Source organism: Nicotiana tabacum, chromosome 13, assembly GCF_000715075.1.
Source record: "Nicotiana tabacum cultivar K326 chromosome 13, ASM71507v2, whole genome shotgun sequence".
Lineage (NCBI taxonomy): Eukaryota > Viridiplantae > Streptophyta > Magnoliopsida > Solanales > Solanaceae > Nicotiana > Nicotiana tabacum.
In genome coordinates this window covers 118,896,886-118,909,766 of record NC_134092.1, presented here as the reverse complement: position 1 = coordinate 118,909,766, position 12,881 = coordinate 118,896,886, and the positions used below count along the sequence as shown (strand labels likewise).

At 33.2% G+C, this 12,881-nt stretch overlaps 1 protein-coding gene across 1 annotated transcript; it reads right to left on the bottom strand.

The window, feature by feature from the left end:
- Positions 1-2,723: 2,723 nt before the first annotated feature.
- Positions 2,724-12,561, bottom strand: LOC107817230 (diphosphomevalonate decarboxylase 1). Its single transcript, XM_016643024.2, has 10 exons — positions 12,172-12,561; positions 10,165-10,363; positions 8,516-8,579; positions 8,271-8,334; positions 8,099-8,179; positions 5,350-5,436; positions 5,023-5,180; positions 4,841-4,889; positions 3,674-3,798; positions 2,724-3,184 (listed from the first exon to the last, which is right to left on the bottom strand). Exons 1-10 carry the CDS (start codon positions 12,388-12,390, stop codon positions 2,962-2,964), a joined length of 1,269 nt encoding a protein of 422 aa, XP_016498510.1. The 5' UTR covers positions 12,391-12,561; the 3' UTR covers positions 2,724-2,961.
- Between the last annotated feature and the right edge of the window lie 320 nt (positions 12,562-12,881).

Below are 12,881 nucleotides of genomic sequence, written 5' to 3'. Positions count from 1 at the left end.
CCCGCAACGTTAAACAGACGGGCTGATTTTTTTTTGTCCAGCCCATCCCAACCCGCCCGTTAAACACCCCTAGTGTGTACGCATACCTTACCCCTACCCGAAGGAGTAGAGAGGCTATTTCCGAAAGATCCTCAACTCAAGAAGACAGAAAATACGAGAAAAGAAGGGAAATGACAATATATTAGTACCATCAAACAGAAACCAAAGAAATAATATTAGCATCACAAGAACTAGAAAATAAAGGAAGGAAAATGTAAAGTCAATCTTTGTTTTTATTCAACAAAGTGAGAATCTTGTACGGAAAATATTGATGAAATCCTTTACAAAATGTCCAATCCTCCTTTGATCTATCTCTCTTCCTATTTATAAGGGCACATGGGCAACAAAACCCTATATAGTACAACATAAGAGAATATTCATAAAATATTCTATAAATCATAAGACTAGTCGTCACTACGTGCTGAGAATTGATGCTCGTCCTCGTCCTCTGCCGATTTGGTTCGACCTCGGCTCCGCTTTATCTTTCACCTTTGACCTCGATCTTTTGGAGTCATATCGACACGTCACATCCTTCAAAGGCTTTACTACCGTTGATCTGGTCAAACACATCAAATGAAGTTTTTTACCCATACAACACTAACTTCAAAATTAAGGCCATATTACTAGTATTTTGCAAATTAATGTAACCTCGTGGTTAGTTGTATCTTGGGAGTCGTAGAAATAACAATCCTAAGTGTTAGCATGTGTCAATTAAGGCACGAGTCGTTTGGTTCGCATGTTAGTTACTAGTTAGTACAGTTGAATACATTTTTCATTTTTAGAAAGAGTTGTAATCCAAATTTAGTGCCATTTTAACATGTTTCTAAACGGGCAACGATCACGTTTAGCCCGCGGTCGAAACTATTTATATTCGGTAGTCGCAAGAGTGTATAAAATTTATATATTTTTTGTATGTAACATACAGAAATATATATATATATATATATATATATATATATATATTTCGACTATTATTTTGACAGCAGTTATATAATATCATTTTTCCTTTTCTTAACAGTGTTGCCATTGTCAATCGCATATTTATGTGTTAAGAGGAGTAATTATGAAGCATCCATGTTAAGTGATACTAAGGATACCCCTATTTGGAAAATCATATGAGTATGTGAATTGTGATTATTATCTAAAGAGCGTAAATTTCCAATTTTGATGTTTAAATTGAAGAACGGCAAAGGGCTAAATATACCCCTCTACTTTCGAAAATTATCTAAGACTACCCATCGTTATATTATTAGGTTATCTATACCCCTGCAGTCATACTTTGGGTTCAAATATACTCCTCATTTGAACGGAGGGACACGTGTCATCGTCATGTTAGTCATTTATAAATATCTCCTAATTAATTAAAAAGACTCATTACCCATATCCGAAAAATAATTTTTTTTTTGTAAAAACTAGAAAAAACTAAAAATATTTTTTTACTAAAAACTGAAAAAAACGAAAATATTTTTTTTCCAATTTTTACAAAAAAACTGCTTTAAAAAAACTGAAAAAAAACTGCTTTAAAAAAACGAAAATTGCTTTTCAGTTTTTGTTTTTCAGTTTTTACAAAAATATTGTTTTAGAAAATATTTTTTAGTTTTTTTAAAGCAGTTTTTTTGTAAAAACTGGGAAAATAATATTTTTGTTTTTTCAGCTTTTAGTAAAAAAAATTCATTTTTTCCAGTTTTTACAAAAATAAAATTATTTTTCGGGTATAGCTAATGAGTGTTTTTAATTAATTAGGAGATATTTAGAATTGAATTATTTTTCGGGTATGTGTAATGGATATTTTTAATTAATTAGGAGATATTTAGAATTGACCAACATGACGATGACTCGTGTCCCTCCGTTTAAATGAGGGGTATATTTGAACCCAAAGTATGACTGCAGGTGTATAGATAACTCAATAGTATAACGAGGGGTATTCTTAGACCATTTTCGAAAGTAGAGGGAATATATTTGTCCTTTGCCGATTGAAGAATGCTGGAACTTAAAGTGTGCTATATGTATAAACACTATATAAGGACTATGAGAATTAGGATAAATTTCTCTTATAACTATTAACAGTTGCAGTAAAACTTCTTTTTCTGCTTAAGTTTGAAAAAAGCTCTATTTCTTTGTTCCTCGAAATGAATATCCTGTTTTTCCACTTGACAAATTGTTTAAATATTTTCTGGAATAACAGATTTCGAAATATTTAGTTCAAGAAAATACGAGGACACAAGTTTTTTCCCTTTAAGGGAGTAACATGTGGAAAACACAGCAATACTGCCTCTCTTTTAAAAAAAAAAACTTTTTCTAAATGCTGCTACAAGAGTGGGTTGCTCTAGTGGTAAGCACCCTCCACAGTTCTTGGAGGGAGGGAGCCGAGGGTCTATCGGAAACAGTCTCTCTACCCCGGGTAAGGGTAAGGTTTGCGTACATACTACCCTCCCCAGACCCCACTAGTGTGATTATACTGGGTTGTTGTTGTTGTTGTTTTTCTAAATGCTGCAAGTAAAAATAGAATCATGCTAACTCTGTAAGTTATACTAGAAATACACTTTCAAGAAAGTACACATAATATTAACACAACTCAAGAAGGAAAGCAGACAACATCTAATAAGAGAGGACGGTTGATAATCAATTGCAAGATTTTACAGGGGAAAATATAAGAGATCTTTTTTAGTTCTAAAAGAAGCAGATTTGAGGACTTTTATTTCATTGCTCAAAGATGAAAGAGTACACAACTATTTCAACTGAAAACTAATACAGGAACCTAAGCTACAAACAAAAGCTTTGAATTCAAATTTCATCCAAACTAAAACCAGGTTAAAATGGCAGCATCCACCTTTTAAAGGCTAAAGAGGCTGCAACACTTGGATCTCAAGACTTGGAGTTGCCCCGAGTACTAAACACATTCGTACAAAAAAAAATGATCTTTTACTTGGGCAATCCATTTTCTGGATTGAGGAGAGCATGGCTATCGTCCGTCAACAAAACTGGACCTCTACCTGGTCTTGTACAGATGAAGTAGCTAATTTCACCCTTGTATTTCTGAGCTGGAACTTTGTCCTTAATTTCAGGTGGAGGAGGCAATGCTTCCACATCCTTTATATCCTGAATCCCAGCATCCTTCAGAATTGACTTATCGCCTATGACATAGCTGAGAGAGAAGGGAAAAAGAACAACGAGGAGCAGTGAAGATGGTTAATGGTTGCATGTTGATCGCACAAGGTCCAGAATACATATCATTTGGGGGGGGGGTACGGAGGAAAATATTTTATTTTCTGGTGTTTGGTTGCCAGAAAATATTTTCCATTACAAAGGGGAAAATGGCTTCCCTTACTTTTTGGCATAAATCATTTTCCTTCACAATTATCTCAAATCGTAACTTTATATCACTACTTTAACTAGCACTTCGACATTATAATCAATCTTTAATACTCAAAAATTTCGTCAAAACATTCTAGGTTTGTTAATATTATTGTCAATCTTTAATAGATGTTTTTTGCAAAATACTTTTCCATTCTCAAACCAAATACCGGAAAATATTTTCTAAAAAAAATAAGTTATTTCCCGAAAAACATTTTCTCGAAAATGACTTCCTTCGTACTTACATTAGAACTTTGAATCTTTTAGATGGCACACATACCTGTTTAGATCAGTATCTGAATTTGGAGGGAAGTGGAAGAGAAGCCTCTGAAGCATAAGTGTGGCAGCCTTTCTGTTACGTGCAATTAGAACAGCATTTGGCCCAGCATCGAAGGTGTATGCGACCTGGAAACATTATTATGTTAACTAAAAATGGAATTGCTTATGGAGTTGAACTTTCTAATGTGTTTCTTTTTCATTTACATTTTCAACAGATCAATCATAAGAAAGTCTTTGTGTTGTGAATGACAGGTTTGGCGAGATCTAACTGCCAAATGATACTGGCTTATATATTTGCTAAATACCTCACTCCGAACCCATGTTTAGAGTATTTCAGTATTCCAAAGATCATCTCTTTGTCAAATTTTCCCATTTCTCCGATTAAAAGTTTACACTTCCTATGCTTTTCTGTTTAGGTCATGTGCTCACTGTAACTTCCTATAATAAATCTCATCAACTCACCTCAAATAACTTGCTTCACCTGAAGAAATAGAACAATACAAATAACCATCATGTCAAGAGGGTAAAACTTGTCTAATCAATTTATTTAGTTGGTTCAACCAGGTCGTGTAACTAGCTTTGAATTTTTTTTTGGACTGTATCTGCTCCTTAGTTATTCAGTAAGTGTTTTATTAATGCTACACTGCACCTACCTTTGATGGCAAACTTGCAGGAGAAAACAAAACGTGTACTGAAATAATAGTCAGCAACAAGGCTAATAGGCCTGATACTGAATTGTGAATCAAAGTTCAAAAGATTTGAGATAAGTCTGAAAGTTGTTTGGTATAGTGTCAAAACCAGCTCAAAAACAAGAAAATGTCAATGTTTGGATGCATCGTGAAGTAAGCAGTATCTTCAACACAAAGGTGTACAAAGTTTAAGGGAGAGGTATGTCATGAAGGAAGCACTTACTACCCATTAGGAATATAATTTTTAAAAAAAAAAGAAAGATAGATCTCCGGAAAGAAATAATCGTGTTTATGTTTAAAATAACTTTGGTTCCACTATTCTCCATCAAGTACAAATTTGTGTGACCAATTTAACCTGCAGTAACGACGATATTTCAAAAAGTTGAAAATCTTGGTGAGCCGTTTTATTTCTTCGGTAAAAGAGAAGAACCAGATCATGCAATTATCTATTAGAACAAGAGAAGGATAAGGTAGAAAACCTGTGGAGTTCCTTCTGAACGGTTCCATTTCTCAACACAGCTAATTACCCTGAAAAAGTTAACACGCCGTCAAGACTTACTTTTTCTCCAACTTCCGGTATTAGAGATCATCAAGCTCAGAACTTCTAAAAAATTACTTTACAAGACAACTCAAGCTATAGGCTGAAGTTAAGACAACTTACCTATGAGATGTATCATTCATGTAGAATATTGGAGGGCTGGTGTCCATGCAAACTGCATGAAATTGGTTGCTGTCAGCACAAGTCAGTTGAGCAAAAGTTGGAAAATCACGATTTTGTATAGCTTCTTCCATCTGAATAATGCGTTTAGGTACTACTACCTGCAATAATTAATACAAAATGAAAAGTCAAACATCTGATACGGCGTCACCAATTTAACGGAGGTTAAATTAAAAGAACTAATGAAAATAAGCTGGAGATCTTTTAGAATATTGTTTGAAGATGTGTCAAGCTGAGAAATTCAAATGTAATCCAGAGTACAAGGAATACCTTTGCCCTGTGTTCTATAAGTGCACTGGTTTCAACAGTATCACGCATTCCTGAGGTACTACTTGTTTCCTTCTGCCGTGAGCTCACCTGAAGTACGTCACGTAATAGCAAATATTAAAGGGAGAAAGATCAAAAGGCACAAGTCGACTAGTTAGTGTCACGATCAAATTGATTGCATCATCATTTATGCACACATCTTATTTTAGAAGATGATGCAAGTTCAGAATCCTGTTTATTTTTTGGAGCTGAAAACAAAAAATGCACCCAAAAGTTATTCCAATGATCAACGCTTGTGTATTTCAATTGACTAAACTTCATTAATTCATTATCAAGAATAATGAGTTACTGAAGCAGCTTAAAGTTGGTATTGGAGAACTAGGAATCAGTTATAAGTGCGAAGTTGGAAGTACAGTAGCAATAAGATTGCCATTTGGAAAGAAAGAAATAAAAACTGCAGAGCACGTATAAGTACACAAATAAATATGTGGCACTTAAAGTTCTAGATTAGTTAGCAGGAAATAAAAGCAGAATATTCTTTCTTTTTCCCTTCCAATTTCCCACTTCCCAGTATAGCACTATTGACTCACGTTAACGGAACTGGGTATTTCTAAAAGAAGGGGTTTTCAAATATCTAAAACTTGAATCAGGGACTCATTACAAGAAGGGGCTCGTTAGAAGAATAATAATAGAAACCAAGTTCTTTTCTACAACCTTATTTCCCACAAAGATATTCCTATTTTTAGGTCTCAAGGAGTGCAGTTCCAATGAGCTAAGTTAGATTTTTGTTCCACATATTATTCTGAAAATCACAAATGCACAAAAGTAATGCACATGCAAGTATCGTCCTAGGAGAAAAAGAACAAGACACCACAAGAAGAAACAAAAAGGAAAAGTTAAGTAGTGTTTGGTTCTTGAGAGTTCCTGCTTTTCCTAATTCCCGATGTTTTTTGTCATGGAGCTAAGATTTATGTGCTGCGAATTGATAAATTCGTTTTTCTTTTCTGATGATGGAAATGGTTATAACCATTTTAAACCAATTTTGCAAAACCTTGGAAAACAGAAACAACAAAATCAAAAGTTGAAATTAGAAAGATCTCAGTCGGCTCAATAAAATGGTGGCATAAAGCCAAAATTAATAAAATATCATAAAAAATTTAATAAAATGCATCCATATTTTTACTTAAAGATCACTCTTCTAATTCTTTGAGATGCAAATCTATAAATTAATCTTCTTAGTAATTAATTCCTTCAAATGTTTCTTTTAAAGAAATAAAAAGAGTTTATACAGGAAAATCAGTCAAAATTGAAAAACGAAATCGTCATAACCAAGAAAAAGCAACTAGAATGAATGTATGCGGAGAAGGAAAAACCAAAATCGACGAGGTAGGTATATTTGCAGATTAACAGCTTGTTTGGATGGTTGTTACATATCGTTTTATAATGTATCGTATCGTATTGTACTGTATCGTTTGATGAATACAATGTTTGGATAGATTGTGTCGTTTGCCATCGTTTCATGATATCACACACCAGCAATATGAAGAATAAACTTGCAATATTATAAAGAAAAATTATGATATAGGGTAAAATGACTATATAAAAAGGTAGGATAAATGATAAAATAAAATTATTTAACAATAATTGAGGGTGAGATTGAGAGAAAAAGACAAGGTAACGACGCGACCACACCAAATCGGTTGTTACATAAAGTGGCACATTTCGTCGTTACGTAACGACAGAATTAACGATACGATACAATAAAATATAAGTAACAATCAAAACAAACATCGTATTTAAAGTAACAATACGATATGATACAACAGGTAACAACCATATAGAGATAGAAACATAACTTAATTTACTCACGCATTTGAATAACATATTTATAAGTTAAAGAGGGATAAAAACTCGTGAAAAAGAAGAGAGAGAGAAACTTATCTTAATTTACTTACTCATTTCACCCGTCTCGATAAAATTTAAAAATAAAAAAATAGTTATGTTAATTATAAAAATTATGTATTATCTATATTATTATATAAAACACGAAACTCCACCACAAAATGGTGACAACTTTTCTATCATTCATAAGTGTATTATATGTTTGATAGAATTATAATTATAATTAATCATTAAATATTTCATATTCTATATTCATTATTTGACCTCTTTATTTTCTACAAACAATTAATTTTAGAAACTTCATTAGTTCCTTGTATAGTCATGGCATTAGAAATGTAATAAATTTCCTTTCCACGTTTTTAAGTTATTATTTCATTTTTTTCAAGTTTTCAAAGGTATAACTTTGTCTAATATTTTAGAACTTTGTATTAAACTACTCAATGCCAGTAAAGTTTTTGACAAATTAAACCAAGGTAATATATTGACATAAATGGCTAACTTGGATATACGAAATACTAATTTGTCATACACTTTAATTTTTATTTTATAGTGCGTGTATTTACTAGTTCTGCATATAATAACAATACTTTGAGGGCTTTTAATTCTTTGGGGCCTAAAGCAGCAACTTTAGTAGCCTTACCCTTGTTCGTCCGTGAATTATCTTGTGGGAAAATGAAAATAGAAGAAGTTTTGAGCCTTATATAATTTTTCCATTTGATATTTTTGAATCTAGAAATAGGAGAAACAGACAAAGAGACAGAATTTTTCCCCTTCTTACTGCCTAGCAATAACATATAACTTGTTGAGTTTTTTTTAAGAAATAATTATAATCTGGACAAGAAGTACATACCACTGCAATGATGATAACAAGCTCATCCCAATGCTTCTCGTCGACAAGCTGAACAGCAATGCTATCGCCACCATTTTCCTCCTTCATACATTGGAAAACAAATTAATAAAGACTAAGAAGATATAATACATGCCGAGAGAAGCTACAATACCAAATTAGGAGCTCGACATACTTTTCCCATGATCCACTTGACGAATCCTCCGTATAAGCTTCGACAAGCACTTCCCGAACCTTGCCTGTGCGTGAAGTAATGAATCTTGTCACTTTGATTATTTATTTAAGCTATTGAATAAGTAGTGGAACAGCTAATAAAGATCAGTTAGACGAGTTTAACATTAAACTAATTTTAATCTTCTATGACACGAAACGTGGGGAAACAAAACCAGCTACAAAAAATTCATGACTGATATGAATTACCTTGCTATGGCAGAAAGTTTCCCGTTGTCCTCTTGCACATTCATTAACTTTGCAAGAGAAAAAACTGCATGTAAGAGACATAAGTTAGTTGTAGTTGTCTCAAAACTTCCGGAATAAATTAAATATTAGAGAAAGCAACAAAGAAATAAGAGGGTTCGAACCTGAGACGTGTGCCTAATCACATTATATAATACGATCTTACCAATAGACCAAAACCCTAGGAGCGATAATTCTTTAACTTGTATTCAATCCATTCGCGACTCTTTTTTATTATTATTTTTTTATTTCATTGATGTAATGACAGCTAATTTTGAAGACCTGAGTATCATAAATTAACTTTGAAAAGTAATTGGAGTACTATTTTTCAAGAGTTTTATGCATCCACTTGTTCATGTAGTATAAGGTGCAGACAGATTACACGTGCTGGGATCTGATCCTACTTTGTAATTTATATTATTTTCTGGTACATTAGCTTTTAGTGTGGTCTATAATACTTGAATGTAATTTGTTTCTTTAAGTATATAATGCTAGACATTTTGTTGAGTCTTTACTGTGCTAAATCTGTTATTTGACTTCAACTAGCAAACATCAAAGTTCCTTGCATTTTTTTGGAGTGTTCCATAATTTTGGTACTTTTTCCAGTTTGACAGAAGGCATTAGGATATATTTGATATCTGCTTAAGTGCTGCATGTATCGTTTCTAGGTACTTCTCTTGTAGCATGACTGTTGGTTCTATGATCAGTAACATATCATGTTGTTTGGCAAATAAAATAGTTTCAAAAGACCTTTGATAGATTATTTAGTTAATGGAAAGTGTAAGCTTTTGTTTGTCCACACTCTTTCTTTTACAGGATGACCAGTGTTACCATTTTCTATTTATGCATATTCTATATTAACCAAGTAATGTGAGCTTCACTTTATGCCAATCACAAATCAACTTCATTTTAACATCGTTCCTTTCCTGTATATCATTTATATGTATCTCATTTATCTGGAAACTATGTTGTGTGACTTTAATATCTTCTAAGTGGCCTTTAAAAGAATGAAGTTGCTGATAAGGTAGTGCATTTATCTGTTCATTTGAGCTTCTTGGATTCTAATGAATGTTGCCTTATTTTGTATCCAAGTTGGTGGTGAGTTAGTGGTAAGAGTTATCCATGGTTGCCAATCTATATTACATATGCATGTGCATGACTGCGTTGAGATGGAGCTTCTGCTTGTGTTTATCTTCTTCGACCCTTTGTCTTTAAAGATAATAAAAGTTCATTATGAAATTTGTGAATTGAAGATTAAGTCAGCCTACTTAAGAATTTTATTGTTGATTACTACCAGTGGCGAAGCCAGAAAATTCAACAAGGGTGTTCAAACCTTTGCCGGTGGACTATGTAAGGGTGTTCAAAGTCTATTTTTAATCAATAACAAGTAATATTTTACCTTATACGGAGTATAATTTTCCGGCGAAGGGTGGTCAGTTGACCACCCTTGGATACACGTAGCTTCGCCCCTGATTACTACACAAAAACATGATATCTGAGGGAAGAAGGTAGAGGGGCAAGCCCATGACTGACCGAGTGTCAAACCGTGTGCCATTGGCCTTCGGGGATTTCTTGGATATCAAAAAGAGAAGTTAAGAAATTGTCAATCATACCTAGGCAGGCAAAACCAGCAGCCGAGGAAGCCAAACCGGCAGCAGTAGGAAAATTATTGTAAGAAGCAACATGCACATGCAGGTTCTGCCAATCCTTTTTCGCGATCTTGATACCCTTATTCTCATCCTCAACGTCACTGGCACGAGCTCGAATTTCTCTAAGACAGTTTTGATATCTGCCTCCAGAGAGGGATATTTCCTGCACAATGAGCAAAAATAAATATAAAAATGTCAAGATCCAGATATAAAAATCTACAGCATAAGGTTCTTTCTCCTTGCTGAAAAAAGGAGGGAAAGGAAGAAATCTAATGAGCTCAGCTTTCTAAGACTGCGCAAAAATGAATTTTATTGTTTCAGATCTATTTTCCTCATGTCTATCTTTACAAATTTCTGCACTATCTTTACAAATTTCTGCAGCGAAACCAGAGAAGATGATCAATTATATGAGCCACTATTAAACTAGAATTGCCTCCCCTCCCCCCCCCCCCAAAAAAAACCCACCCCACCCCATATAAGGTAGAAAACTAACAAAGAATACCAAGAACCTCCTTGATTCTATTACATGTAGTCACACACAGCGAAAAGAACACATAGCTGTATGCTCTCATGGCATAAGATCATATGATCGTGCAGGTAAGAATCCACTCTCAGCTTCCAAAATGCTCTTCCTTGGAAAAGATCAATCCCCATTAAACTTAATAAACTCAACTCAAGAAATTAAAAAATATTACTCTTCAATAACTGAACTTTACCAACATCTGAGCTGCAAAACAGTCTTCTTTCGCATAAATCAGCCCACGAGAAATTACAACTCATCAGAACTTTTAAAATGAAACTTACACTGAGAAAATGAGAAATTTTACTAATCAAGAACTAAAAGTTTCCCAATATTATAGCTGCCAAAACAGTTTTCTTTCACATTAAATCAACCCATACAATATTGCATGAATAAGTACTCATCAAATTGGAAAAAGAATACACCGAGATAATGAGAATTTTTTACTCTTCCAGAATTGAACTTTCCAACATCTGAGCTGCATACAGCCTTTTTTCATATAAATCAACCACGTATAAAATTGCAAAAACAAATGTCTATCCAATCTTTCAATAAACTTACACTGAGAAAATGAGAAATTTCTACTTTTCAGGAATCAAAACTTTAAAATATCTCAGCTTCAAAAAGTCTTCTTTCACATTATCGACCCACACAAAATTATAAAAACACATAGTCAATCATTTTTCTTATTAAATACACTGAGAATTTATCCTTTTTACTCATCAAGAACTGAACTTGCTCAATATTTGAGCTGCCAAAACAGCTTTCTATCACAATTAACCCAAACAAAGCTACAAAAATAAATACCCATCAAACTTTTAAAAGATCTACACTGAGAAAGTGAAAAGAATTTACCTTTCCATTGAACCACACAAAATTACATTAACATATAGTCATCATTTTTTTTCTTTAATACACTGAGAAGAATAGAAGCTTTTACTCATCAAGAACTGAACTTTCTCAACATCTGAGCTGCCAAAACAGTTTTCATTCATACAAATTACAAAAAACAAATACCCATCAAAATTTTAAAATATTTGCACTAAGAAAGTAAAAAGAATCCACCTTTCCATTAAACCACAAAAATTTACAAAAACATATACTCATCATTATTTTTATTAAATAAACTGAGAAATTATCATTTTTACTCATCAAGAACTCAACTTTCACAAGACCTGAGCTACCAAAACTGCTTTCTTTTACACAAATCAACCCACAAAAAAAATTTAAAAAATAAATACTCATCAAATATTTAAAGAAATTACTAAAACATATACACAGAGAGATTATCAGTTGTCCTCATCAAAAACTGAACTTTCTGAACATATGAGCTGCCAACCAATCTATTTTCCACACAAATCAACCCAAACAAAATTAAAAAAAACAAATACCCATCAAATTATATAAAAAATTACACTAAAAAAGTGGGGGGGAAAAGAGAAGAAGATTACCTTTCCATTTAGCCACATGCGATCTTGATCAAAAGCAGGGCTAACAGCAACAGTTGTGGTGGTACAAAGATGAGCAGGATCAAGGGTAACACTAATACTATCATTAATAGCAAGAATTAAATCCTCATCTCTCTTTCCCCAATACTTAATCACTGCTATATTAGTGGGTGTTTGAGCAGTCACCATAAGAACCCAATTCTGTAATTGTTGTTCTGCCATGGCCAAAAATCAAGAGCAGAGAGGCGATAATTCCAATGAGGGAAATCTGGGAATTTAGATCTATAAAAATGGGAATGTGGGTTTGGTTTTTGATTTAATTTGGATATGTTTATTTATATGTGTAGAAGAGCATGGCTGCGAACCTCCATTGTTGAATGACAAACAAGTAGTAGTTTATTTCTCGTTGGCATCAAATTTTGGAACAAGGGTTGCGGGGCCCAGCGAAACAACATGTGTTGTGGGACCCAATAAAAAACATAAGTCGGGTATATTTGGTTGTATGATTTGGATTTTGGACATAAAAATTATAACTCCCGCAGTTTCAATTTGGACATAAAACTATAGAGGGTGTTTGGATTGTGTTTTAAGTTGTGAAATCAACTTTTAAACTCTTTTAGCTTCTTTTTTTTTTTTTCCAGTGTTTGGCAAAATTTAAAAAAATACTTAAAACAAATTTAAAATTGCTTAAAACAAGCTAAAAGCAATAAGTT